Source organism: Molossus molossus, unplaced genomic scaffold (genome assembly GCF_014108415.1).
Source record: "Molossus molossus isolate mMolMol1 unplaced genomic scaffold, mMolMol1.p scaffold_m16_p_2, whole genome shotgun sequence".
In the NCBI taxonomy this organism is placed as follows: Eukaryota; Metazoa; Chordata; class Mammalia; order Chiroptera; family Molossidae; genus Molossus; species Molossus molossus.
Genome location: NW_023425355.1, coordinates 48,378,203 through 48,403,981, shown reverse-complemented (window position 1 = coordinate 48,403,981; position 25,779 = coordinate 48,378,203). Strand labels below are relative to the sequence as shown.

General features: G+C 40.4%; 1 protein-coding gene across 7 annotated transcripts in view; it reads right to left on the bottom strand.

Moving 5' to 3' along the window:
• DOCK11 (dedicator of cytokinesis 11) overlaps positions 1-25,779 on the bottom strand; it is a 218,800-nt gene that overhangs the window by 150,614 nt on the left and 42,407 nt on the right. For all 7 annotated transcript variants that reach the window (XM_036270311.1, XM_036270309.1, XM_036270310.1 and 4 more), the window contains exons 2-6: positions 15,673-15,789; positions 15,488-15,577; positions 14,988-15,070; positions 13,395-13,464; positions 12,698-12,793 (exon numbers count right to left, since the gene is read on the bottom strand). In XM_036270311.1, coding sequence (XP_036126204.1) covers positions 12,698-12,793; positions 13,395-13,464; positions 14,988-15,070; positions 15,488-15,577; positions 15,673-15,789 — 456 coding nt within the window. The remainder of the gene's footprint in view (positions 1-12,697; positions 12,794-13,394; positions 13,465-14,987; positions 15,071-15,487; positions 15,578-15,672; positions 15,790-25,779) is intronic.

Here is a 25,779-nt window from a genome sequence, read left to right as displayed (position 1 = left end):
TAATAGTAATTTCTGTAGAAATCAGACTCTGCCTCAGCAGATCTGTAAGATCTCTTCTCTTTCTAATGTTCTATGATATATGTTAGGTTTCAACTTCTAGGAAGCTTTTGAGGTGCCTTTCAATGAAGAAAAGAGTAACCTAAGTCTCTCATGTGGAATCATAATGAAAGTCAGAAACATGACTTCCCTGACATTTTTTAAATTTCCAAGATGTTGCTATTTCAGGTATAGCTCTACATTGTTTTTGTTTCTTCCATTTCAAAAAGAAGACAGCTACTAAAACAATGACTACACAGAACAGTAGTAATTATTCTATATCATACTTTTCATCTGAAGGCCCCAAGTCTTTTGTAACCAAAAACTAATGTCACTCGGGAATAAGAATCATTATCCATATTTCACCTAACAGCAAACTAAGAGACCAAGAACTCACTCAAATTCACACAAGCAAGTCAGTTTTGGAACTGGAATCAGAAACATGTGACAGAGACAAAGAGAACTTTGCCCACACCCTTTCAATGGCTTCCCATCAAGGTTCGAATAAGATCCATAGCCTGGCATGATGTACATGATGTGGCCTGTAACTGTCTCTTGGATTTTATTTCTAATTATGCTGCTCCAGCTACACTGGCTTACGTGCTATTCCTGAAACACCCCAAGCAAGCTCCTTGGACCCTCTGTATTTTCTGTTCCCTTGGCCTGGAATCTTCTTCCCCCTTATCCACATCCTTCATTCTCTTATTTCTTTCAGGTCTTTGCTTCAATATTACCTCCTCTGAGAGGCCTCACGGTAGCATATTTCTTTTTTTTTCATAGAATGATCACTATCTAAATATATCTTATTCATCTATCTGTTTGTTTATTTGCTGTCTCTTTTAGACTGCTAAGGTCCATGTCTCATCCACCACTGTACCCCCAGGACCTATAATAGTGCCTGGACTCAATAAAATTTTGCAGAATGAAAAATTCATTCTCCAGTGCAAATTCTCTAGCTGTTTCATCCAATTAAATGGTGTTTCTTAATGCCCATATTCTTCCTCCTTACCTTTATTATTTTTCCTAGATGGTGAAGCCAGCTGAAAACTTCCCACCTTACTTGGTGAGAAGCATAAATCCTGACAAGGGACCCACTCAGACCATGCAGAAAAATAAAACAGAGAGGACACCAAAGGAGATCATTCTGAAGTTGATCATTCTGAAGGAGATCATTCAGTTGTCAGGATGACAACCTTATCAACATGAACAAAAAAAAAGGAGCAAGAACAAAGGCCTTTTAACACTCATCATCTGAATGAAAGATGGAAGGCAAGAAAGTTTTGAGTACCTAGTAGCCTCTAATTTAGGAGACCCTTTTATCATTTTATATAACGTATCTCAAGAGTGCTTACCTATGTGTATTATCTAGAGGGTAATTATTGTCTGCTAAATTACATGAACCAGGACCCTGAGAAAGGATGCTCTAAAAGCTTTGGCAAAGTATGTAGGCAGAGTAGGTAGGACAGAAACAATGTAGAGATGGGGCCAGGGAAACTGACTTGACTAATGTCTCAGAACAGAAAAGAAGAGGCAAGGGACAAAGCAGGACAGCAAGAGACATACTGGGTCTGAGACCTGTTCTACACAAACATAAAAGACACAATGGAGAAGAAAACCCCACAACTTACCAGAAAACTAAGTTGTGCTTAATTACAGAGGAATGTCAAGAACGTCATCCTGCTGTAGAACCCCTACCAGGAGGCTGACAATCTAATATATCACTCATCTCTCTCCAATATATCATTTACAGTCCTACCAAGTCTTAATACATCACATAAGTCTACCCTCTGGGAAACTAGTTAAAAATCAAATACCTTTTCTTAAATAATTCCACTAAAAATGGGCACTGGAAATTTTTTAACTATTTAGTTTGAGGGAAAGTTTAGCAGGAGGGGTCTACAATTCACCCTTCTCATTACAAATTGTTTTATCAGCTTGATTTCAGCATCTCACGGCCCTGCTCAAATTTTCAATGACCCCCAACTACCCACATGGTAAGGTTCACATGCCTGATCCGGCATTCAAGGTGCTCCTACAATTCTACTAATAATATTATAATAACGATTGCTGACATCTATTCTAATAATGTTATAATAATGATTGCTGACATCTATGGAGTGCTTACTCCATTACATTCCCTGGCTAAGTGCTTTCCTCATATTATATCATTTAATACTCATAACGACCCTGTGTGGTAATTACTATTATAATCTTCATGTTACAGAGGAGAAACTGAGGCACGAGGAAATACTAAGGACCAGACCAACTTTAACTCCTATGACTAACCAACTTCTCCTAACACAACTTCCCTTTACATACTGCCTGCCATACTCACCTCCTTTCTGATTTCCTTTCCTTTGAGGCCCCACTTCCTTCAAGAAGCCTTCTCTGACACCAGATCATAGTGAACTGGACTAATAACACTTGGTGTCTGTGCCACCTTCAAACAATTCATTCTTTTTATTGTGTCTCATCGCCCCAAAAAGGTTTTAAGCTCTACATGTCACACTTCTCTTTACCCTCCACAATGCTAACATGTTGTACTAGTGTTCAATATATATTTGGTGATTAATTCATTGATTCCTAATAGTATCAGGCATATGAGAAGCCCCTAATAAATGATTTATTTATTTATTTATTCTTACTTTATTTTATTTTTTTAATTAATTTATTTTTGTTACAGATGTTTCTCCTTTTCCCCCCACTGACTCCCCACCCCCCCCTCCCCGCCCTGTCCCCAGCTTTGTTGTCCATGTCCACTGTTCATGCATACATGTATATAAGTTCTGTGGTTTATCTCTCCCCCACCACCCACTCTTCTGGGGATTGTCAGTCTGTACCCCACTTCCACGTCTCTGGGACTACCCCATTCCTCAGACTGTTATGTTCATTATATTCCACAAATAAGTGAGATCATATGATACTTGTCTTTCTCTGTTTGGCTTATTTCACTTAGGATGATACTTTCCAGGTCCATCCATGTTGTCTCAATATACCCCGCTGCTGGTGGCTGGAGAGTGCTGCTGCCCCATGGGGCTCAACTCCTGCTCAGCTTTTGCTATAGTTTTTGGGGATGGGTGTCAGTTGCTGGTCTGTGCTTCTGTTGCCTAGGGATGGATGTCTGCTCCCCAGCCTCTGTGGCTGAAAGTATATCTCAACTCTGATAGGGCTGCTACTGTGGGGGATGATGCTGGGCTCCAGGCTGTCCACGGCTTCCATGACCAGCACCTTGGGAGCTCCACTACTATACACTGGTCTGTGTTGACACAGAGTGTCCACTGGTCCGATGGTGCCAGGTGTGCTGATGAGCTCAGGTTGGTGGGTCTTAGCCGCTCCCACTGCCTCCTTCCAGGGAAGACCCGGGATATTCCAAAATGGTAGGACCTCCCCGCACGCTGGGAGAAGCGCCCCGAAGGGCCGCTTTCTCCGGTAGACAGCTGCTCCTGTACATAGCACAGGAACTTTCTGTCCTGCGTCTCTGCACTGCAGGGGTTTGGTCGTCCACCTTCACATCCACTCACACTCTCTCACACACTCACCCTCCCTCCAGTCCTGCCCGCTGCCATCTTCTCTAAATGATTTTAAATAGTCACCAATGAATTAAAGAAATTAAAACATAAAAAACAAATTCATGAGAAATCCCTTACCCATAAAATGAGTGCAATCTATTTGTTAACTATGGTAAATTTGGGATTGTAATCCACTAACATATCAGAAAGATAAGATTTTCTGTTCTGTCCTGGCCAGTTTGGCCCAGCGGTTAGAGGATTGGCCTATGGACCAAAGTGTTTCGAGTATGATTCCCAGTCAAGGGCACATACCTTGGTTGCAGGTTCGATCCCTGGACCTAGTCAGGGTTGTGCAGGAGGCAACCAATCGATGTGTCTCTCTCACATTGATGTTTTTCTCTCTCTCTCCATCCCTCCCTTCCACTTTATCTAAAAATCAATTGAAAAAATCCTCGGGTGAGGATGAACAAAAAAGATTTTCTCTTCTTTTTGTTCCAACAAACACAGTGACCTTGGCCCTCCAGCAATTATTTTAATATCGTACATGCTTTCTTAGGTAAAATCATCTTTTGATTTGTTGATCTCCCACTGCAGAAGAGAAAAAAAACCCTCCTGTAACAGTCAAAAGATTAAGTAGGGACACTTTTAGACTCTAGGTATGTAACAAATGACCCTCTTTTGTGCACACACACACACACACAAAAAAAAAAAGTAAGAAAAGGAAAGGGCACCAAAAGTGAGTCATATATCAAGTAGTTGAACTTGCAACCCTGATAACATACCAAGACACTTCAACATTTAATTGCTGAGGATGAGAGGAGGAAGCTAGAGGAATGTGATCAAACTAAGCCAAAAGATACATAAAAGTGGGTGTTCCAAGGGTAGGCCAAGAATATGCAGCAGATATTTTTAATGAAAAACCACCCTGAAAAGCAGACTCTTCCTTATTCCATATATATTTATATCCCTTAGGATACTAGGGAAAATGCAAACTTTTATTCCATAAACATGGGGTCATATAATACTCCAATATAAAGAACTCAGCTTAGTTCCTTTACCAGCCCCCTTTTCCCTAGACCAATCATCATCGATTTGAATGTTCTTGAAAACTCACAGGCAGCTAGCTAGGGAGGTTTAACTTTCTAAAACAACCCATATATGAATTACTTTGGCTACATTATTCCCATCACATTACAGGTCATGTAGCTGCATTCTCAAAAGACCTTATAGTTTCTCATTCCCTTATATCTACTGGATTTTGCTGAATCTCTTTTCTCTTTCCTTCATTCCTTCCTGTCCACCTTCTCTCACACTTTTATTTCTCCCTTTTTTGCTATTACATCCCCTTATTTCTTTTTTCTTTTTTAATCCTCACCGGAGGACATATTTGCATTTATCTTCAGATAGAGCAGGAGGGAGAGAGGGAGAAAGAGAGAGAGAAACATCAATGTGTCTGAGAGAGATCCATCGACTGGTTGCCACCCACACGACCCCAACCAGGGGCTGGGACAAACTGCAACCGAGGTATGTGCCCTTAGCGGGAACAAAACCTGCTCCGCAGGCCGATGCTCTAACCACTGAGCAATATTGGCCAGGGCCCCTTATTTCTCACAGTAAAAATATCCATGAAAAGGACTTGGACTTGTTTATAAAAGCATTTTAAAGAGGTTGCGCATTACTTCAAACATGTTAAAGAATTAAGTCTCCAGAAATTTTTTAATCCAGAAATTTTTAGATGAATCAAGACCCTTACATGCACACCTCACAATAAAAGGTACCAAGCTGCTCTGCTTTAATCCACATCAGCCCCAGAATGATCTACAGGCGAATGTCAAGCCAGAGCGCATCAAAGAGGCACAGATGAAATAGGAGGGAAGATACATGGCTCCTGCAGTCTGTTGTTTGCGAATGAGTCATGCTGAATACCCAGATCCTTCTGCTGTAGCTTCCTGGTTCATCTGCTGTGAGTTACCAGGCCTATCAAAGCTTGAACTTTTCAATAGAAAAAGTTCTCTGCTCTCAACTCTGTGATCTCTAGCCCTGTGATGCTCTGCTAAAGCTACTAAAGATTCTAACCAGTGTGGGCTAAAGGTCCTAGAAGGCAGAGGACTCCAGATGCACCTAGGGCAAAACTGTCACCAGTACCAGGAAAATGACTAGATAATAGCATATCCGAATCACCTTCCCATCTGCTTGTGAGACCTATTAATTTCCTTCATGTCAAAGAAATCACAGTAGAACTTCCGGTCAAAATGGCGGCATAGGTATATGCTGTCTTGCCTCCTCCCACAACCACATCAAAATTACAACTAAACTATAGAACAACCATAATTCAAAACCACCAGAAATCCAGTTGAATGGAAGTCCTACACCTATGAAATTAAAGAAGAGGCCACATATTGGCTGGTAAGAGGGGCGAAGCCATGGAGGCATGGAGGCACTGACAGGTTGGTCCCACACCCATGTGTGGTGGATAAAAATCAGCAGGATACCTCAGATGTGAAGGTCCTCCCTGAGGAGTGAGGGGTCCCTATCCCACACCAGGCTCCCAGCTCAGGGTTCCAGTGCCAGGAAGAGAAGTCCCCTTAACTCCTGGCTGTAAAAACCACAGGGAACTGAGGTTGAGGGAGGCTGCGGCTGCTGGAGCCCCAGGCAGTTCCTCTTAAAGGGCCCGCATACAGACTTAAAGTCCCTCAGCAAGCCCCATACCTCTCACCAAGTGTCCCCAGGCCAGGCATTATAAGCAGCCAGCCTTGGTTCACAACTTGGCTTTGCCTGAGCACCTCCAAGCCCAACACAAGAATCAGCCATCTGCAGATTGCTTGGTGGCTTATGCCTGGTGGCCCTGGGTAGAACACAGGTAGTAGCTGACTTTGCCCCAGAACCAGCACACCCAGTGGACAGCTTCAGACCACGTCAAGGCACCCCTGCCCAATCATCTCAAGTGACACACTCAAGGAGGAGACTCAGTGGTTACCAGAACCCTGCTAAAGTAGGTCTTGCTGTGTGTGAAGGACCCGTGCACAGCTGATTCTCCAAAGTAGTCAGAGGCCAGTGGTTATTGGGTACAGCCAGTCCTTGCCGCTGATCAGCCCAAGTAAATCCCTCCCATTGACATGTCAACAGCAATCAAGACTCAATTACAACAGAAGGGTGTATAGCCCACACTAGGTGTGCACCTTGAAGGCCCAGCTGGGGTGATCAGGGAAGCTGTGCCACTGGATCCTACAGGACACCTATAACAATAGGCCACTCTAGGAAGCCCAGGAGACATAACAACTCTACCTAATACATAGAAACAAACACAGGGAGGCAACCAAAATGAGAAGACAAAGAAACATGTCCCAAATGAAAGAACAGAACAAAACTCCAGGAAAAGAACTAAATGAAATGGAGATAAGCAATCCAACAGATGCAGAGTTCAAAACACTGCTTATAATGCTCAATGAACTTCATGAGTATTTCCAGGAACTTCATGAGAACATCAAGGAACTTAGTGGGGACCTCAAGAGCATAATAAAGGACCAGTCAGAAATGAAGGATGCACTAACTGAAATAAAGAATAATTTACAGAGATTCAATAATAGAGTAAGTGAAGCCAAGAAGCAAAACATTGATTTGGAATATAAGAAAGCAAAAAAACCCCAATCAGAACAGCAAAAAGAAAAAAAGAATCCAAAGAAATGAGGATAGTGTAAGGATCCTGTGGGACAACTTCAAGCATACCAACATTTGAATCATGGGGGTGCCAGAAGGAGAAGAGAGAGGGCAAGAAATTGAAAATCTATTTGAAAAAATAATGACAGAAAACTTCCCTAACTTGATGAAGGAAGCAGACATACAAGTCCAGGAAGCCAGAGAGTCCCAAACAAGATGAACCCAAAGAGGTCCACACCAAGACACAGCATCAAAATGAAAAAGGTTCAAGACAAAGAGAGAATCTTAAAAGCAGCAAGAGAAAAGCTCCTACAAGTAAGTTCCCATAAGGTTGTCAGCCGATTTCTCAAAAGAAACATTGCAGGCCAGAAAGGAGTGGCAAGAAATTTTTAAAGTGATGAAAAGCAAGGAACTACAACCAAGTTTACTCTATCCTGCAAAGATATCACTTAGAATCGATAGACAGCTCTGGCCGGTTTTGCTCAGTGGTTAGAGTGTTGGCTTGCAGTCCAGAGAGACCTGGGTTCGGCTCCCGCTAAGGGCACATACCTTGGTTGCAGTTTATCCCTGGCCCTGGTTGGGTCGTGTGGGAGACAGCCACTCGCTGTGTCCCTTTCACATCTCTCTCTCTCTCTCTCTCTCTCTCTCTCTCTCTCTCTCTCTCCCTCCCTCCCTCTCACTCTATCTGAACAAAAAATGGAAATGTCCTCGAATGAGGAAATAAATAATAAAAAAAAACAAATAAACAAACAAACAAATAAATAAATAAATAAAATCCAATAGACATATAAAGAGCTTCAGACAAGAAAAAGTTAAAGGAGTTTATCATCACCAAACCAGTATTATATGAAATGTTGACGGGTCTTCTTGAAGAAGAAGATAAAAAAAAAAATGAATAAATTGGCAATAAATACATATCTATCTACAATTGAATCTATAAACAAAATGAATATGCACAACAGAAACAGACTCACAGATACAGAGAACTTTTTGTTGGTTGCCAGATGGGAGGGTTGTTGGAGGGAATGGGCGAAAAGGGTGAAGGGATTAAGAAGTACAAGTTGGGCCCTGGCCAGTTTGGCTCAGCAGTTAGAGTGTCGGCCTGCAGTCCGGAGAGACCGGGGTTCGGTTCCCGCTAAGGGCACGTACTTCGGTTGCAGTTTGTCCCCAGCCCTGGTTGGTCGTGCGGGTGGCAGCCACTCGATGTGTCCCTTCACGTCGATGTTTCTCTCTCTCTCTCCCTCCCACTCTATCTGTACAAAAAATGGAAAAGTATCCTCTGGTGAGGATTAAAAAAAAAAGAAGAAGAAGTACAAGTTGGTTGTTAAGACTGACAAACCTCAAAGGGAAGGGGGGTGGGAGGCAGAAAAAGATAAACCAAAGAACTTATTTGCATATATGCATAACTAAGGGACACAGACAATAGTGTGGAGAAGGCAGGAGGTTGTGGGAGAGGGGAGGAGGGCAGTCAATAGGGGAAAAAGGAGGGGTATCTGTAATACATTCAACAATAAAGATAAGTTTAAAAATAATTTTAAAAAAGAGATCACAGTATAAACAAATACATAGAAATTTCGTTTCAGAATAGGTCATAAATTCTGACAGCCCTTTGCCTTAGTTCTTTTGCCTCTGCTTTTCCCAACTCTCCAAGAGCTGGGTCAGCCTTTCACCCCACCTTTAGGTTCAGCCTCTTTCCTAGACCTGAGCCAATCCAGGCCTGAAGCAGGCAGAAGGTGTATGACCCCCAACCTGGAACAGGACACTTAAGTGTACAAGCCTGAGTCCCCTGGTTCACCTTGTTTCATAGGCCTGGACTTCCACTTTGACCCTCGCTCCAAATTCCAGCCTGGCAACTACAAAACTGCTACCCATGCCCAATCCACTCCTTTGCCCTCTATCACAGAGTACAATAAACACTGTAAGTTTCAATTAATTTCCATGATGCTGAAATAAATAACAGTTAAAAAACAATTATTATAAGGAAAAAAATATCTTGGCAAAATCCCTCAGACACCTTAATTGAATTGAGCTGAACCTTCCTCTCCTGCCCTTTCTAGCTGTGACAAATCCTGAAAAACAACACTACTGCTATTGGCTTAGAGGGTGAAACCAGAAGAATATAGAATATATATTTACCTACCAGAAATCCAAAATGGAGACCCATAATCCATAATGGAGAAGTGAAATACAATACTCAGAGACAGTTCCCAAATGTCATTTTGGCCTTTATATTTCAAATTATTCCCTATTCACTTTTTTTAAAAAGCTGTGTAGCACATATGACCACTTTTGGTTTAGTCTTCTTTTCCTTCCTTTGCCTACTGTTTGGTAGAGGCTTTCAAAATAAATGTGTTTGTTTGTTTGTTTTTTGCATTTATCTTCAGACAGAGCGGGAGGGAGAGAGGGAAGAGAGAGAAACATTGACGTGAGAGAGACACATCAAGTGGCTGCCACCCACACAACTCCAACCGGGGCCAAGGACCAACTGCAACCGAGGTACGTGCCTTTAGCGGACACCGAACCTGGGTCTCTCTGGACAGTGGGCCGATGCTCCAACAGCTGAGCCAAAACGACCAAGGCTAAATAAGTGTTTTTATGGTATGTGAATTATAGCTCACAAAAAAGTGGCCAAAATATGAACAGCTGGTGATAAAAAGAGGCAAAGCAAAGAGTCTGGGTTCAGCAGCAGCAGCACAGCAACAATTTGCTAGAGACAAGCTGCAGCTGTCCCCTTCAGCCAATCCGTGTGGTCACCAGGTTGCCTCCACCCTGCCATCCACTTCATGAATGTCTGGTTCTTAATGGCCCCTTCAGTGGTGGACTTTGCAATCTCGGAGACAGCTAATACACAAGCTGAACAATTAACCTCTGACCAAGTGACTAAATTCGTTTTCTATTGCCTTTGTAACAAATCACCACAAACTTAATGGTTGAAAACAACACAAATGTATTACCTTACAGTTTTGTAGGCTAGAAGTCTGACTTGGGTCTCACTGGGCTAAAATCAGACTTGTAGTAGAGCTATGTTCCATTTTGGAGGTTCTAGGGGAAAATCCATTTCCTGGCCTCTTCCAGCTTCCAGTAGCTACCCACATTTCTTAGCTCCTTCCTCCATTGTCAAAGTCAGCAACATAGCACGTGTCTCTGACCTTGCTTGAGTCCTCCAGTCTCTTTCTCTAACTCCTCTTCAGCCTCCCTCTTCCACTTATAAGGACCCTTGTGATTACACTGGTCCCACCTGAATAATCCAGAACAGTCTCCTGATCTGCTGATTAGCAATTTTAATTCCACTTTGCAGTGTAAAGGCACATTTACAGGTTCTAGGGATTAGGACATGGACATCTTTTTGGGGGGAGGTACACTATTCTGCCTACCACATCTATCAATCTGTATTTCACAAATTATGAAAACAATTTAAAGCATGTATAGGCAACTGTATTTTGATTTATAATGGGCTCCTAAAAAAGTTTTATGTAAAGCAAATTTTAATTTACAGGCATTAGATCAATTTACCATGGAAAGGAATCCTGTGGTGAATTGTTTTATAAAGATATTAATTCCCTAAATGTTTTATTTTACGCTTAAGCGTGGATAAAACCGTTAAATACTTTGAGAATATTAGGGAAATGGAATGGAGTCAAAAGCCATAGAACCATTTTCTGAAGACCTGCAGAGAACTATAACCTTTACACATGCATTTCTTTACATGATAACTCTGACAGGAAATAAGACTTGAGTCTCACTCACTCAGCTAGTGGGTACCAATAGTATGCTGGTTAAAAGCATAGGCTCAGGCATCAGCTTGCCAGGGTACAAATCCCGCCTCTGAAAAGTTAGAGCTGTGTGACCTTGCATTAATCATTGAATTTCTTTGTGCCACACTTTCCACATCTGTAAACTAAGAATAATATACTACCTAGAATATAGGGCCGCCATGAAGATTAAATGAGATAAAGAATATAAAACAATTAATTGGGTGCCTGGCACATACTCACTAAATGGATTCTCTTATCATCATGTGCAGGGGCCCGTGATTAGATGCAGGAGACACATAAGAAGCATCTTACTTTATTCATTATTTTCAGAGCTTGAAAATGAAAGTGAGAACAGGACATAACCACTAAAAGGAAAGCAGCAAGTGAAATATTAAATTAAGATAAAATTTGAGTCTTCCCTTGGTAGACACCCATGGTTTCTGCTTGCAGGCAATGTGGAAGACAGAATGACCTTCAAAATTTAATGGAAGTGTGAATCATCCTCAGCAAACCACACACTCTTATATTGAATATCTGAAAGAATACTTCTATCTGGTATCAGAGAATAATTTATTTCCCTGTTCAGAATCTTCAAGTAGCTTGTTAGTTTTACCTTTAGATTTTAATGGTTCTTCAAAGACTCCCAAACAAAGCCAACCTCATTTCCAAGACATTCAGGGCCCTGCACAATTTAATCCCTCTCTGTTTCTACCTTTGGTACAAAGCCCTTACACAAACTCACTATTCTGACCAAACTACAAAACTCTCTAGACAGTACTAATGTATTGCTTTACATAGTAGTTAATTTGGTAATGTTTCTTATCTACCTAGTCTAGAGGTTATTGGAGGCGAGGGACCCCCATCTTACATAACCATATATTTTCCCTCTACTCATTACATGTATTTCCACATAGAAACCTTTGCCAGAGGGGAGGGGTGATGGGGGGCTGGGTGAAAAAGGTGAAGTGAATGAAAAGTACAGATTGGTAGTTATATAATAGTCATGGGAATATAAAGTACAGCCTAGGGGACATACTCAATAATATTTTAATAACTATGTATAGAGCCAGGCAGGTACTTGAAATATCAGGGAAAACACTTTGTAACGTACATGATTGTCTAAGTACTATGCCATATACCTAAAACTAATACAAAATAATATTAAATGTAAATTGTAACTGAGAAATAAAAATAAATGAATAAAAGAAACCTTTGATGTCCTTTTGTTTCAAAGCTATTTTCTTTTTTCCACTGACAGCCTTCTTTTTCAGCTTCTTGATTCAGAAGATAATAATTACATTTCTTCTAAAAATTGTACTTCTAAATTCATCCTGAGGTTTCAGATTTTTAAAATTCAATACATCTGTAAGAATCCTCTCATTAAAGATTTTTTTTTTTTGCTAGGGTTCATTGTAAAAAAAAAAAATTTAAAGAAATATTCTTTCTAGTTCAGCCAGTGTGGCTCAGTGGACTGAGCATCATCCCATGGACTGAGAGGTCCCAGTTCAATTCCAGGTCAGGGTACATGTCTGGGTTTCAGGCTTGATCCCCAGTAGGGGGCATGCAGGAGGCAGCCAATGAATTTTTCTCTCACATCAATGTTTCTATCTCTCTCTCCCTTCCTCTCTCTCAAAAAAAACATCAATGAAAACATATTTTTTAAAAAAAGAAATATTCTTTCCAGATAGGCTACTAATAAGAATATTCTTAAAATGATTAAATACTATAACTACCTCTTACCTTCATGGTAACCGTGATGGTGCTATTTACATTTGCTTTATGCAACCAGCCTTGTTTTATCACACCACCCTTCTGAGAACATAAAGAAGATGAATCCTGAAAAGAGCAAAAACCATCAGTGAAACGCCAGCCACGCATCTAATCAAATAGTATTTGGTGGGCACAAACTAGGCCCTGCCCCAGTTTCTAATTGAAGCATAAAATCCCCCTCCCTCCATGAAGATGCCTAACTAAACTAAAATTGTTAACTATAAAATGAGACTGTTCTGTGCACAGAGTAAGTACTCAATATTTACTTAATATGAACCATCATCTGGGAAAGTCTTCTGCATGTCAACAGACAAACTGTACCTCAACATGTCACAGACATCCAGGCCGTCTGTCCCATGAGGGATCTATCAGGCAGGAGAGTCCAGATGAATCACCACATTCCATGCCCAGTTCAGGAAAAGCAACTCCACAAGCATGTCCCACAGGTGGGAAAACATGTTTATATACAAATCACAACCCATTTGATTTGATTTTCCTCAACTTCATTTGGAAATGCAACATTTTTTATTTTTTTAAAAATAACTCATTAGTTTGAAAGTTGGCCATAGATCATTCAAATACAATTCTTTCCCTCATCTTTTTGCAAGGAAATCTCTCTCAGCAGAAATGACCTTGAAGAAACCAGTGCAGTGGCCCCAATCTTTACCTCATCTTTCTCACAGTCCTCATCAATTTCAAATACATGATTGGGAATCTTTTCTGGTCTCAGAGATTTGCTGAAAATGCAAGAGAATTGTCTTAGACACTGAACAGAATAGACAACAAAATAAAACAAGATCCGTAGATTTTTTTCCTTTCACAACCAAGAAAATGCCAAGACATGAGGAAGAGAAATTCTGTTCTCCTTTCCAAACTCAGATTCTCCCCTCTGATTAAACTTACATTACCTTTTATATAAGGACTCCCACATGTGCAGCCAGAAGCAAAGATATAACTAAGCTCAGATACTTTGTCAGAGAAGGGCAGAAATTGCCAAGGAATGTGTGCCAGAGCTGTTATTGGTGGAAGAACCTTATCTTTCTCCAGAACAAAAAGCAACATAGTGCTCTGGTCAGTGTGGCTCAGTTGGTTGAGTGTTGTCCTATGCACCAAAATGTCACTAGTTTGATTCCCAGTCATGGCACATACCCAGGTTGCAGGTTTGATCCCTGGTCAGGGTGCATGCAGGAGGTAACTGGTCAATCTCGCTATCTTTTTCTCTCTCTTTCTCTTTCTCTCTCTCTCCCTAAAAAAATTAATAAAAACATATTTTTTTTTTTAAAAAAAAGCAACAGTATAATTACGGCTCTTCCATCTGTTTGGTGTATGACCTTGGATTGGTCATCTTAGGGCTCAGTTTTAAAGGACATCTTTAGGCCCTGGCCAGTTTGGCTCAGCGGTTAGAGCATTGGCCTGTGGTCTGAAGAGACCCGGGTTCAGTTCCCGCTAAGGGCACGTACCTTGGTTGCAGTTTGTCCCCGGCCCTGGTTGGGTCATGTGGGAGGCAGCCACTTGATGTGTCCCTTTCACGTCGATGTTTCTCTCTCTCTCTCCCTCCCACTCTATCTGAACAAACTATCAAAAAATGTCCTCAGGTGAGGATAAAAAAAATAAAATAAAGGACATCTTTAGGACTCAGTTTTCTCCTCTGGAAAAATGCTTTAAAAACAATAAAAGGCTATAAAATTTCTGATTTCTCCAAAACTTTACCTGTATGCTATCCTGTGAGAGGTTGGCAGTATTATGGATGAGAAAAGGGAGAAAAGGGAGGGCTCAAACAAACTGAGTGACTTCCCCAAGGTTATCTAGCCAGTATGCGGTAGAAATAAGATTTGAACCCTGACATTCTGTCTCCTCGGCCAGTGTGCTCATGGTGATCTTCCAACTCAACCGAAAGAGATGTACTTTGTCAAGAGATTATCTATCTGGCGTCATTGAATTAAGCCACATATTTTCTGGCCATTTCATTGGCATCACTGGAAAATAATCAGTACATTATCCAGAATCAAATAAAGATGATTTTATGGTCAATATAGATACACCAAAGCCAAAAAGTGAACTCATACATTTTGGAAAGAATTTCAGTGAGCAAAGTTAAAACATATTCAATTACCCAAAATATTGCATTTATGAAACATGCTGGTTGGTTGAGGTTTTGTTTTACCATAAATTATAACTAAGAAGTTTCACAAGTGGTTTTAAAAAGGTGAAATGTTTAATAATTCTCCTTTTGAAGGCTTTCCTTGAATTCTGAACTTACCATGGCAACATTCGAAAGTCCCCAGAGAAGTCTTCATACTTATAGTTTACCACATGCCAATCTGTGCTATAGGTTTTAATACACTGAAAGAAAAGAGGAATCTGTAATTTGATGTGTACAAAAACTTTACATATAGCCAGTGTTTTAAAGTCTGTTAATAAGATAACAGACTTTTAAAAATCACTTGAGAAATTTTGGTACTCAGCTCTTCCTTTGGGGATTGACTGTGTTTCTCTAAACCAACTGGCAGCAATAAATGCCAATTTTTATGCTCTCTTGAATACTGAATCCAAGTACAGACTATATTCAAATCCAAAAGAAAAAGACTAAGAACACATGCTACTTGTGAAAGTATTTAAGCTATAATCTCTGTATCACATCATATAGACTTATTAATGTAGATCAGTTTAAGTGACAGTAATTTTATGTTCCATTTACACTAAAGGAAAAACATTTAAAATATACAATGAATGTTCCTCTGTGGCCTTTGAGTCTCTTACCTCTTTGACAAACAAACTCTGGGCCCTTTTTTCAGCATCTTCTGGTACAGTGGACTGCACTGTTCTGCGCTGACGACTTATCACTGAGATCTAGAAGACAAGAACCATTCTAGTTGTAGGAACTGGCTTGGTAAATGCAGTTGTTGCTGTTTTTTCTAAAATAAAAATAGTGCTTGTGAACTCACAGATATATCTTCCATTGGAAACATGAGCAAGTCTCTGAGGGGGTCACTATAAATCTGAGTTTTTCTTTGGGTGATAACATTCTCATAGTCCAAGGGCTCAACAACTTTGGTCTTCTCCTTAATAAGAAACGAAAAGAAAGTTAATATGGTCAAATTCACAAGAGATGTTTCTCTCCATGTGCTAAAGATACATTATTTCACAAGAGAAAGGATTATAGATGATAATAAGCACTTACAGGGGATATTTTTCAGGAGAAATATTCTCTATAACTAGACACACACACCAAACACACATATACACACAGACCTCTCTGCTAAAGACAAGAGTTCTGGAGAGATGGCACTGTGCTCTGCTTATCCGTGTGCCTTCCAAAAATTTACTGAATTTAAAGTAACACAAAAAGTTCATATTTATGAATATGTGCTATTCGCTGGGTAATTGAAGGGGAGAAAGTATCAACATTCATGTGTCTACTCTGTACCATGCATGCTGTCCAAAGGGTGTATCAAGTTCTGGCATAGCTGGGCAGGCACAGGTACGGGGGATGCTTGATCCAGTGGACAGGACATAAAAGGGTGAGGTTCCAAGTGGCAAAGTCAATGGATCCCTGTTGGACTTCCAGGCAACCTGGCCATTAACAGTAGGGCCCCAGCCTAAGGCTAAGGTTACAAGGAGCAGGGTCAGTGACTCTGAGTAATCTAGGATATGATTTATTAATAAGAATGCTAAAAGCATTTACTGAGCCCTTTCTATATGCCAGGCACCAAGCCAAGTACTTCTCTACATTTTCTCATGTAATACTTTTAACAACCCAATGAAATAGGTTTAATCTTTGTCCTCATTTTACAAATGAGGAAATTCTGAACTCAATTCAGGTTAAGTAACTTGCCCACTTTCAGAGCTGGAATTCAAACCTGGTTCTATGACTACAAAGGTGCTGTTCTTTCTACCTCAGGCAACCTATCCTCCCCCTCAGAAATACACAAAGCTACTAATGTTCAAGGTACTGATCTTGGAATAGGGTCCCATCACCTACCTTCCTATCATATTTTCCTTCATTGAACTTACCATGATCTGATATACCATCTATTTATCTCTCTGCCTAAGAACAGGGATTCTCTTTTATTAGTTCACTTTCATAATCCCAGCACCTAGAACATTCACTAATTGTTGAATGAACCTTGACATATTCAGTCAACCAGAGCCATGTGTCAATACATTTTTTTAAAAAAACTGTTTTTAATAGGAGCAATCTTTTTTTTTTTTTTTTTATCCTCACCCGAGGACATTTTTCCATTTTTTGTTCAGATAGAGTGGCAGGGAGAGAGAGAGAGAGAAACATCAACGTGAAAGGGACACCGAGTGGTTGCCACCCGCATGACCCAACCAGGACCAGGGACAAACTGCAACGGAGATACGTGCCCTTAGCGGAAACCAAACCCAGGTCTCTCTGGACCACAGGCCAATGCTCTAACCACTGAGCACAACTGGCCAGGGCTCAATACACTATTTTAAACCAAGATGGACATATTAGCAATTTCTAATAATATTTTACTTAAATTTAATTAGTTTTCTTAAAAATTTTATAACAAATTATCAGAATGACCACTTAATAAGTTATATAACATCCAATCACTGGGGTGTACACCTGAAACTAATATAATATTGTATCTCAACTGTAATTCATAAGTTAAAAATTATTTTAAAAATTTATAATAAAAACTATATAAAGAAAACTTAAGTTTAGTTTAAGATATACTAAACATCATAATGGATGAATTTAAGATTACATTAAAACTTAATATCATGATGGATTAAGGGGTTATATTTATATTTATGTACACAGTATCTGAGGCAGTCTCCAGTATAATGTATTGACACAATCATTAGATAATGGTTTTTAATTGGTTTACAATAGGTCACAGCTATATCACAGTCCATATCTGAAGGACATCTCAGAGCTTCTAAGATTACTTAGAAAGATTAGAGTAAACCACTCTAACCAATGACAATCAGTGTTCAACAAGTCTAAAAAGATCTTAACAATAACAGTACAGAGGTTATTTCAGAAATTAAAAATAGAACTACCTGCCCTGGCCGGTTTGGCTCAGCGGTTAGAGTGTCAGCCTGCGGTCCTGAGAGACCCGGGTTCGGTTCCCGCTAAGGGCAAGTACCTCGGTTGCAGTTTGTCCCCGGCCCTGGTTGGGTTGTGCGGGTGGCAGCCACTCGATGTGTTCCTTTCACATCGATGTTTCTCTCTCTCTCTTCTTCTCTCTCCTTCCCACTCTACCTGAACAAAAAATGGAAAAATGTCCTCGGGTGAGGATAAAAAGAAAAAAAAAATAGAACTACCATATAATCCAGCAATTCCACTTCTGGGCATATATCCAAAGGAAACAAGATCACTATCTCAAAGAGATATCTGCACTCCCACGTTCATTACAGCATTATTCACAATAGCTAAGACATGGAAAACTTAAGTGTCCATCTACATACAGATGAATGGATAAAGAAAATGTGATACAGGCACACAAACATACACACACACACACAATGGAACATTATTCAGCCACAAGAAAAAAGAAAATCCTGCCATTTGTGACAACATTGATAAATCTGGAAGGCATTACACTAAGTGAAATGACTCAGATAGAGAAAGACAAATACATAAGCAGAATCTAAAAAATGTAAGTAGAATGGTGGTTTTCAGGGGCAGAGAGGTAAAGGAAAATTAGGAGATGTTGGTCAAAGATTTTCAGTGTAAGATGAATAAATTCTGAAGAGCTAATTAATGTATAGCATGGTGACTATAGTATACTTTAAATTGTTAAGAGAGTAGATCTTAAAAGGTTTCACCATACAAACACACAAAAAAGGTAGCTATGTGAAGTGATAGATGTGAATTAAATTGATTGTGGTAATCATTTCACATTGTATATGTATATTAAAATCATCACCTAGGAAAAATATCATACCAAAGGCATAGTTTGTTTCAAGTCCTAAATTTGGACCTATAGAACCGTAAGATAAATCAAGCAGATCATCCTTATCATGTTGTTAGTACTCATGAACAATGAGTCAAAATAGAAAATATTCTACTTGGGGACCTCAGAGATTTTCTAATAGGAAAATTGGACCCCTTGTCCCATATGTACCATGTTCTTATAGACCCAAGTGAAAGGAAACTGTGACTGCAGCTTCCAGCTCTTACAGTCAAAGCCTGTAATCAATTTCTCAGAATAGTTACATGAATAAAGCCCCATCTAAGAAAGCAAGACGTAGGCACTGAAAATACTTTCAAAATCTTGCATTTGGTGCCAACCAACCTTCTAATACAGACAGCAAAAAGAGCCCTCAAATTTCAATATTTAGCCTGTTGAATTAGCATCTGTTAATCTTTCCATACAATAATTTCACAAGTACCTTCCCCAAGTAACTTTGATAAAGAAAAAAAAAGAAAAGGCTCCTTCAGCTTTCTAATGTAGTTTACAAACTAATATGGAAAAGCCTATGTCAAAATGAATCATTTATTTATTTATTTATTTATTTTATTTTTAATCCTCACTCGAGGATTTTTTTCCCATTTTTGTTCAGATAGAGTGGGAAGGAGAAAGAGGGAGAGAGAGAAAGAGAGCAAAACACCGACGTGAGAGGGACACATTGACTGGTTGCCTCCCGCACGACCCCGACCAGGGCCAGGGATGAACCACAACTGAGGTACCTGCCCTTCACCGGAATCAAACCTGAGACTCATTGGTCAGCGGGCTGACGCTCTAACCATTGAGCCAAACCGGCCAGGGCTGAATCACTTCTTTAAATGCACAGTATATGCTTTCAAAAAATGAAACTCAAGTTCCCCATGTGGTATGAAGGCCATATATATACATGTTATAGAAAACAAGGTTCCACTTTTCATTTAAAACTGATGAAACTAAGCATTCTGGGTCTTCATTCCTACTTCCTAGGGCTAGCTCAATTACACAAAAAGTTGGGGGTGACTATTCTGGGTACGACAAAGCTTCCCCTAATAGAGATCTAGGACTGTGAATCAGACTTCATCTTTTAAATAAGAAAAAGAGGAGGGGCTGAGCCACCTTCACTCTAGCCCTGCTTCGAATCCCCATTTTTATTTTTATCTTTAGTTTTTTTAAACTTATATTTATTGTTGGATGTATTATAGATGTTCCTCCTTTTCCCCCTATTGATCCCCTCCTCCCTGCTCCCATCCCCCTCCTGCCTTTCCCCACACTGTTATCTGTGTTCATTGGTTATGCATATATGCATATAAGGTCTTTGGTTTATTTCTTCCCACCACCTCCACTTCCCTTAACAACCAATTTGTACTTCTTAATCCCTTCACCTTTGTCACTCATTCCCCTAGTCCCCCGTCCAATCTGGCAACTATGAGTCTGTTTCTGTTCTCCTTGTTCATTTTTTTTCATAGATTCAACTGTTGATAGATATGTATTTATTGCCATTTTACTGTTCATATTTTTTATCTTCTTTTTCTTCAAGAAGATGCTTCAACATTTCATATAATACTGGTTTGGTGGTGATGAACTCCTTTAGCTTTTTCTTGTCTGGGAAACTCTTTATATGTCCACCAATTCTAAATGATAGATTTGCAGGATAGAGTAATCTTGATTGTAGGTTCTTGCTTTTCATCACTTTGAATATTTCTTGCCACTCACTTCTTCCTGCAGTTTCTTTTGAAAAATCAGCTGACAGTCTTATGAGAGGAGCTACCTTGTAGGTAACTAGCTGCCTTTCTCTTGCTGCTTTTAAGATTCTCTCTGTCTTTAACCTTTTGCATTTTGATAGTAATGTGTCTTGGAGTGGGCCTCTTGGGGCTCATCTTGTTTGGGACTCGCTGTGCTTCTTGGACTTGTATGTCTGTTTCCTTCACCAAGTTAGGGAAGTTTTCTGTCATTGTTTGTTTCAAATAGGTTTTCAATTTCTTGTTCTCACTCTTCTCCTTCTGGCACCCCCAATATGTGAATGTTGGAACGCTTGAAGTTGTCCCAGAGGCTCCTTACACTATCCTCATTTTGGGGGATTCTTTTTCCTTTTACTGTTCTGATTAGTTGTTTTTTGCTTCCTTATATTCCAAATCGATAGTTTGCTTCTTGGCTTCACCTACTCTATTATTGAATCTCTGTAAATTATTCTTTATTTCAGTTAGTGTCTCCTTAGTTTCTGACAGATCCTTTCTTATGCTCTTGAGGCCCTCTCTAAGTTCATTGAGCATCCTTATAAGGAGTGTTTTGAACTCTGCATCTATTACACTGCTTATCTCCATTTCATTTAGTTATTTTCCTGGAGTTTTGTTCTGTTCTTTCATTTGGGACATGTTTCTTTGTCTCCTCATTTTGGTTGTTTGTTTCTATGTATTAGGTAGAGATGCTATGTCTCCTGGGCTTCCTAGGGTAGCCTATTGTTATAGGTGTCCTGTAGGATCCAGTGGCACAGCCTCCGTGGTCACCCACTGGACCCTCAAAGTGCACCTCTCGTGTGGAATTTACACACTTCTGTTGTAATTGAGTCTTGATTGCTGTTGGCACATCAATGGAAGGGTTTTACTCAGGCTGATAAGCTGCAAGGACTGGCTGCACCCACTGCCCACTGACTACACTGGATGATCAGCTGTGCAGGAGCTCACCAGACAGAACAAAACTTACTTCAGCAGGGCTCTGGCACTCACTGAGTTCATTCCTTGAGTGTGTCACTTTTGAAGGTGGTTGAGTGGTGGTGCTTCAATGTGATATGAAGCTATCCCCTGGGTGTGCTGGCTCTGGAGCAAGGTCAGCCACTGCCTTTGTTCTATCCAGGGCCACCAGGCATAAGCTACAAAGTGGCCTGCAGATGGCTGTTTCTTGTACTGGGCTTGGAGGTGCCCAGGGAAAGCCAAGTTGTGAATCAAAACTGGCTGCTCTTAGTGCCAAGCTTAGGGCCACTCAGTGAGAGGTATGGGGCTCGCTGAGGCCAGATGCTACTTTTTTAAGAGCATTTAGAAAAATCTGGAACAGGAACCAAGACTCGCCATTCCTATGGTAAAGCCACTGGAGACAGCTTGGGTGGACCTGAAAGATGGGTGTGGCAGGGCCTCAGAGAATCACCAGGGTGGGGCAAACAGTGTGAGCCAGGTTGCAAGAGTCCCAGCTATGGCCCAGGTCTACCTGCCCTGTGGCATCAGGAAGGGCTCACTAAAGGAACAAAGGCCTCTGCCACCATGTCTGTCCAGGAGAAAGCCATCTCTCCAGCCCTCGCCCGGAGGCCAAACAGCTCAGTTCTTCTCTATATGCCTCTGGTTCCCCTCAAGCTGCCTCCCCTCCGAGCTTAGAGGGAGCAAGTCCAAGTAAGTCTGTGCGCCAGACCTTTAACAGGAGCTGCCTGGGGATCCGGCAGCCTAAGGCTCCGTCTGCCTCAGTTCCCACTGGTTTTTCCTGTCAGAAGTGATGGGGACTTCTCTTTCTGGCACTGGAACCCTGAGCTGGCCACCTGGTGTGAGACGGGGACCCCTCACTCCTCAGGGAGGACCTTTACATCCGAGGTGTTCCTCCTGATTTTATCCACCACACGTGTGTGTGGAACCAGCCTGTCGCGCCTCCGCCCCTCCTACCAGTCTGGATGTGGCTGCTGCTTTAATTTCGTAGTTGTAGGACTTCCATTCAGCTTGATTTCAGGCAGTTTTGAATGATGGTTGTTCTCTAGTTTAGTGGAATTTTGATGTAGTTATGGGAGGAGGCGAGTACTGTGTTTACGTGCGCCAACATTTTGACCGGAAGTCCTCCAATCCCCATTTTTAACTCCACCCCTGTCCCAGGCATTGAAAGCACAATTTAAACTAGAAGTGGAAGAGAGAGGCTACAGTAGGAGTCAATCCCAAAGAACCGCATCCTACATTTCCCTTCCAGATGGGTTCTTGTAACTGTTGGCATCCAAGACAAAGAAAACCTTTGACTTAGCAAATTATGATTTAATGGTGGTTTTACCTTACAGTCTAGAATATATCCCTTATCAAACTCTTATCATTTTATTATTAGACTTATTATTAGGGTTACCCTAAATAAAGCTTCTATCACAAACAGAAAGGGTCATTCTCTCATGTTTTTTCTTCCTGCCAGTTTGTGCAGGGATTGGCCTGAAAGGTGCTTTTTCACAACTCAAGAAAAGTCTTGTCCAGCCGGTGTGGCTCATTGGTTGAGCATCAACCCACGCACCAAGAGGTCACTGGTTCGATTCCCAGTCAGGGCACATGCTCAGGCTGTGGGCCTGATCCCCAGTGGGGAGCATGCAGGAGGCGGCCAATTGATGTTCTCTCTCATCGATGTTTCTGTCCCTCTCACTTCCTCTCTCTCGCAAATCAATAAAGGGAAAAGAATTAAAGAAAAAAAAAAGAAAACGGTCTTACAATAAACAGTACTTTATGAACACTCAAATAATAGCAAGGTCCCACTGTGCACTGCTATACAGTTCGGTAGCAGTTTTAAGTAAAAGGCAAAAGCATTTATACAATCTGGAGAGAAGCAAGCATATGTTTCAGACGTCTCTCTTTCTAAGTAATAACAGGAAAACCATCAACCGAATTTTGGAACCTACTCAGTTTTCACCTTGAAGGGGAAAAAATGGTTTGCTTTGAAAGTTCTCATTCACTGATGTCCTAATCTCGAAATAACTTGCTAGTAATATTATTCAGGTTTGTTGTTGTTGTTTAACTTGAAGATCACTTTGCAGTCTTAAAAAAACACTTTCATATCATTGTGTGACCACTATGCACTACAACTGAAGCTAATGTAAAATAATATTGAGGGTCAATTGTAATTTAAAAAGTGAACCAGCAAAAATAAAAACACTTTCTATATACATTCTACCTATTTCATACACAAACCCTTCCAGGAGACAAGTAAAATACTATCATTTCAACTTATAACATGAAGAAACTGGCTCAGAGGCTTAACATCAGCTGTTTACATTTAGTAGCAGAACCAGGATTCAAATGCAGGTGTTCCAAATCCTGATCCTTTCTTTCCTTAGTAGTGTTTTCCAAACTTGACTTATTCATGTACAATCTTCAAAAATTTCTGGCACATCTACTGCACTAGCATATATTTCATATTTTTCTTCAAATCAAATTTCTTCTTCATTGAAATACATCTACTGAAACAGTAATCTTATATCATCTCCATACAAGAAAATAAATCAGCATTTTCTGAATCTCTAACAAAATAAAAATTTAAATGTCATCTTTGTATCATGGTTTGGGACAAGTAGACTCTTCCAGGCTTTCTCGGGTCTCTATGGACCAAATCTAAATGGACTTCCTCCATGTGTAAACCCTAAAACTGTGAAGAAATACATGATTCCACAAATTGAGATAACTTTCTGATTTCTAATATAGAGTGAAAGGACAGACACTGAAAAAGAAAACTTATCAGTACATATTCAGTTACAGTCTGTTTCTGGGTCCAAGGAGAAAAAACAAGGATCCTAACTAGGAGTCACTAACAGCACCAAATACTTAGAATTAATGATTTTGTGGTGGTTCATGTGCATCCTGTACAGAACGACTGATCTTTCAGCATCTAAACTGTATCTGTACAAATATAAAACCAAGCTGGTAATCCTAAAATAAATACGTAAATATGTATGTGCCACAGAGATATTCACCCATCTAACCACTCGTGTATTTAAAAATACACATGATTAGCAAGCCTATTTATGCTGTCATTAGAAACTTAACCATATAATTTCAATTTCATTTCAAAAACAATAAATAACTGTGTGATATTTCTCTGTCAAGAATGGAAAATAAGGCTGGTTACTTCTGCTTAGATATTACACCAAAGGTCATTAGTTTACTGGTAAATCTGTTACTTTAGAAACAAGTTCTCCTTAAGAATTCTAAGAATGTCTCTTCTACAAGTCTAAAGTGAACACTGGCTTCACAGGAATTCCTCCTATAGCACACTGGGAGGAAGACCAGAAGCAGACAGAAAGCTCAGCAGTGGGGCACAGGGCCAACTCAAAAATCTCCCTGCACTACCACCCCACCCAATTCACCAAATTAAATTTCAGTGCAGAAGGAACATGGCAACAGCTGGTTTAAGAAAGAAAATTATTTAGCCCAAAATTTAGGAGCTCATTTTCACAGTAGTCAGACTAGTTTCAATGGCAACTGAACCCATTCTTATTGAAAATAACAATCTTAGGAGAAAAGTAACACACTCAAAAAGAGAGGGCTACTCAATGAGTCTCTTCTTCCCATTACTCCTCCACCTCCCTCCTTTGGGGATTTCTCCAAACCTTGTGGGCATTCAGCTCCCAGCTCCCCTTTTGTTTCAGACATTTGTAGCACAGTTTGCAGTGCTTTCTCCACAGAGAGTATCTTAAAATAACACTTCAAGCTCAAAATGACCTCTGGGGGCATGTGATTTCCCAAAAAGCAGAAAAGAAAGTGAGTTTGGTATAAGGCAAATTTATCAAGTCCCTACTACAGTACAAGCCCAGTGCTGGTGCCTGTTAAGTCAGAGATGAAAAAGAACTAGAGTCCAGCCAGTGTGGCTCAGTGGTTGAGCATCAACCTCATGCATCAAGAGGTCGCCGGTTGGATTTCCAGCCAGGACACATGCCCAGACTGTGGGCCCAAACCCCAGTGGGGGCATGCGGGAGGCGGCCAACCGACGTTCTCTCTCATCGATGTTTTTATTTCTCTCTCCCTTTCACTTCCTCTCTCTCTAAAATCAATAAAGGCAAAAAAAAAATTTAAAGAACTAGACAGACTCTACCCTTGAAAAGCTCATAGTTTGGCAGGGGGGAGCAAAATAAACCCAAGATTGTCAAGTTGACTGCTAAAGCTATTGTAACTTAAAGCCTCACGTGGCTTCTGTGCATCTGTCATACTCTCTCACAGTCCATCTTGTTCCAACAAAGCAAATGCACAAGTGTTTTTGCATGCTCCAGTGTGCAAGCCCATCTATCTACATCTATATTAATCAGAATAATGTTACTATATGGGTGATATGTGGTCCCTGATCATTGCATTTTTTCTTCTACTTTTGTTGAAAACTCCTTAAGATCAGAGACTAGATAACTGAAGAGAGTGGCAG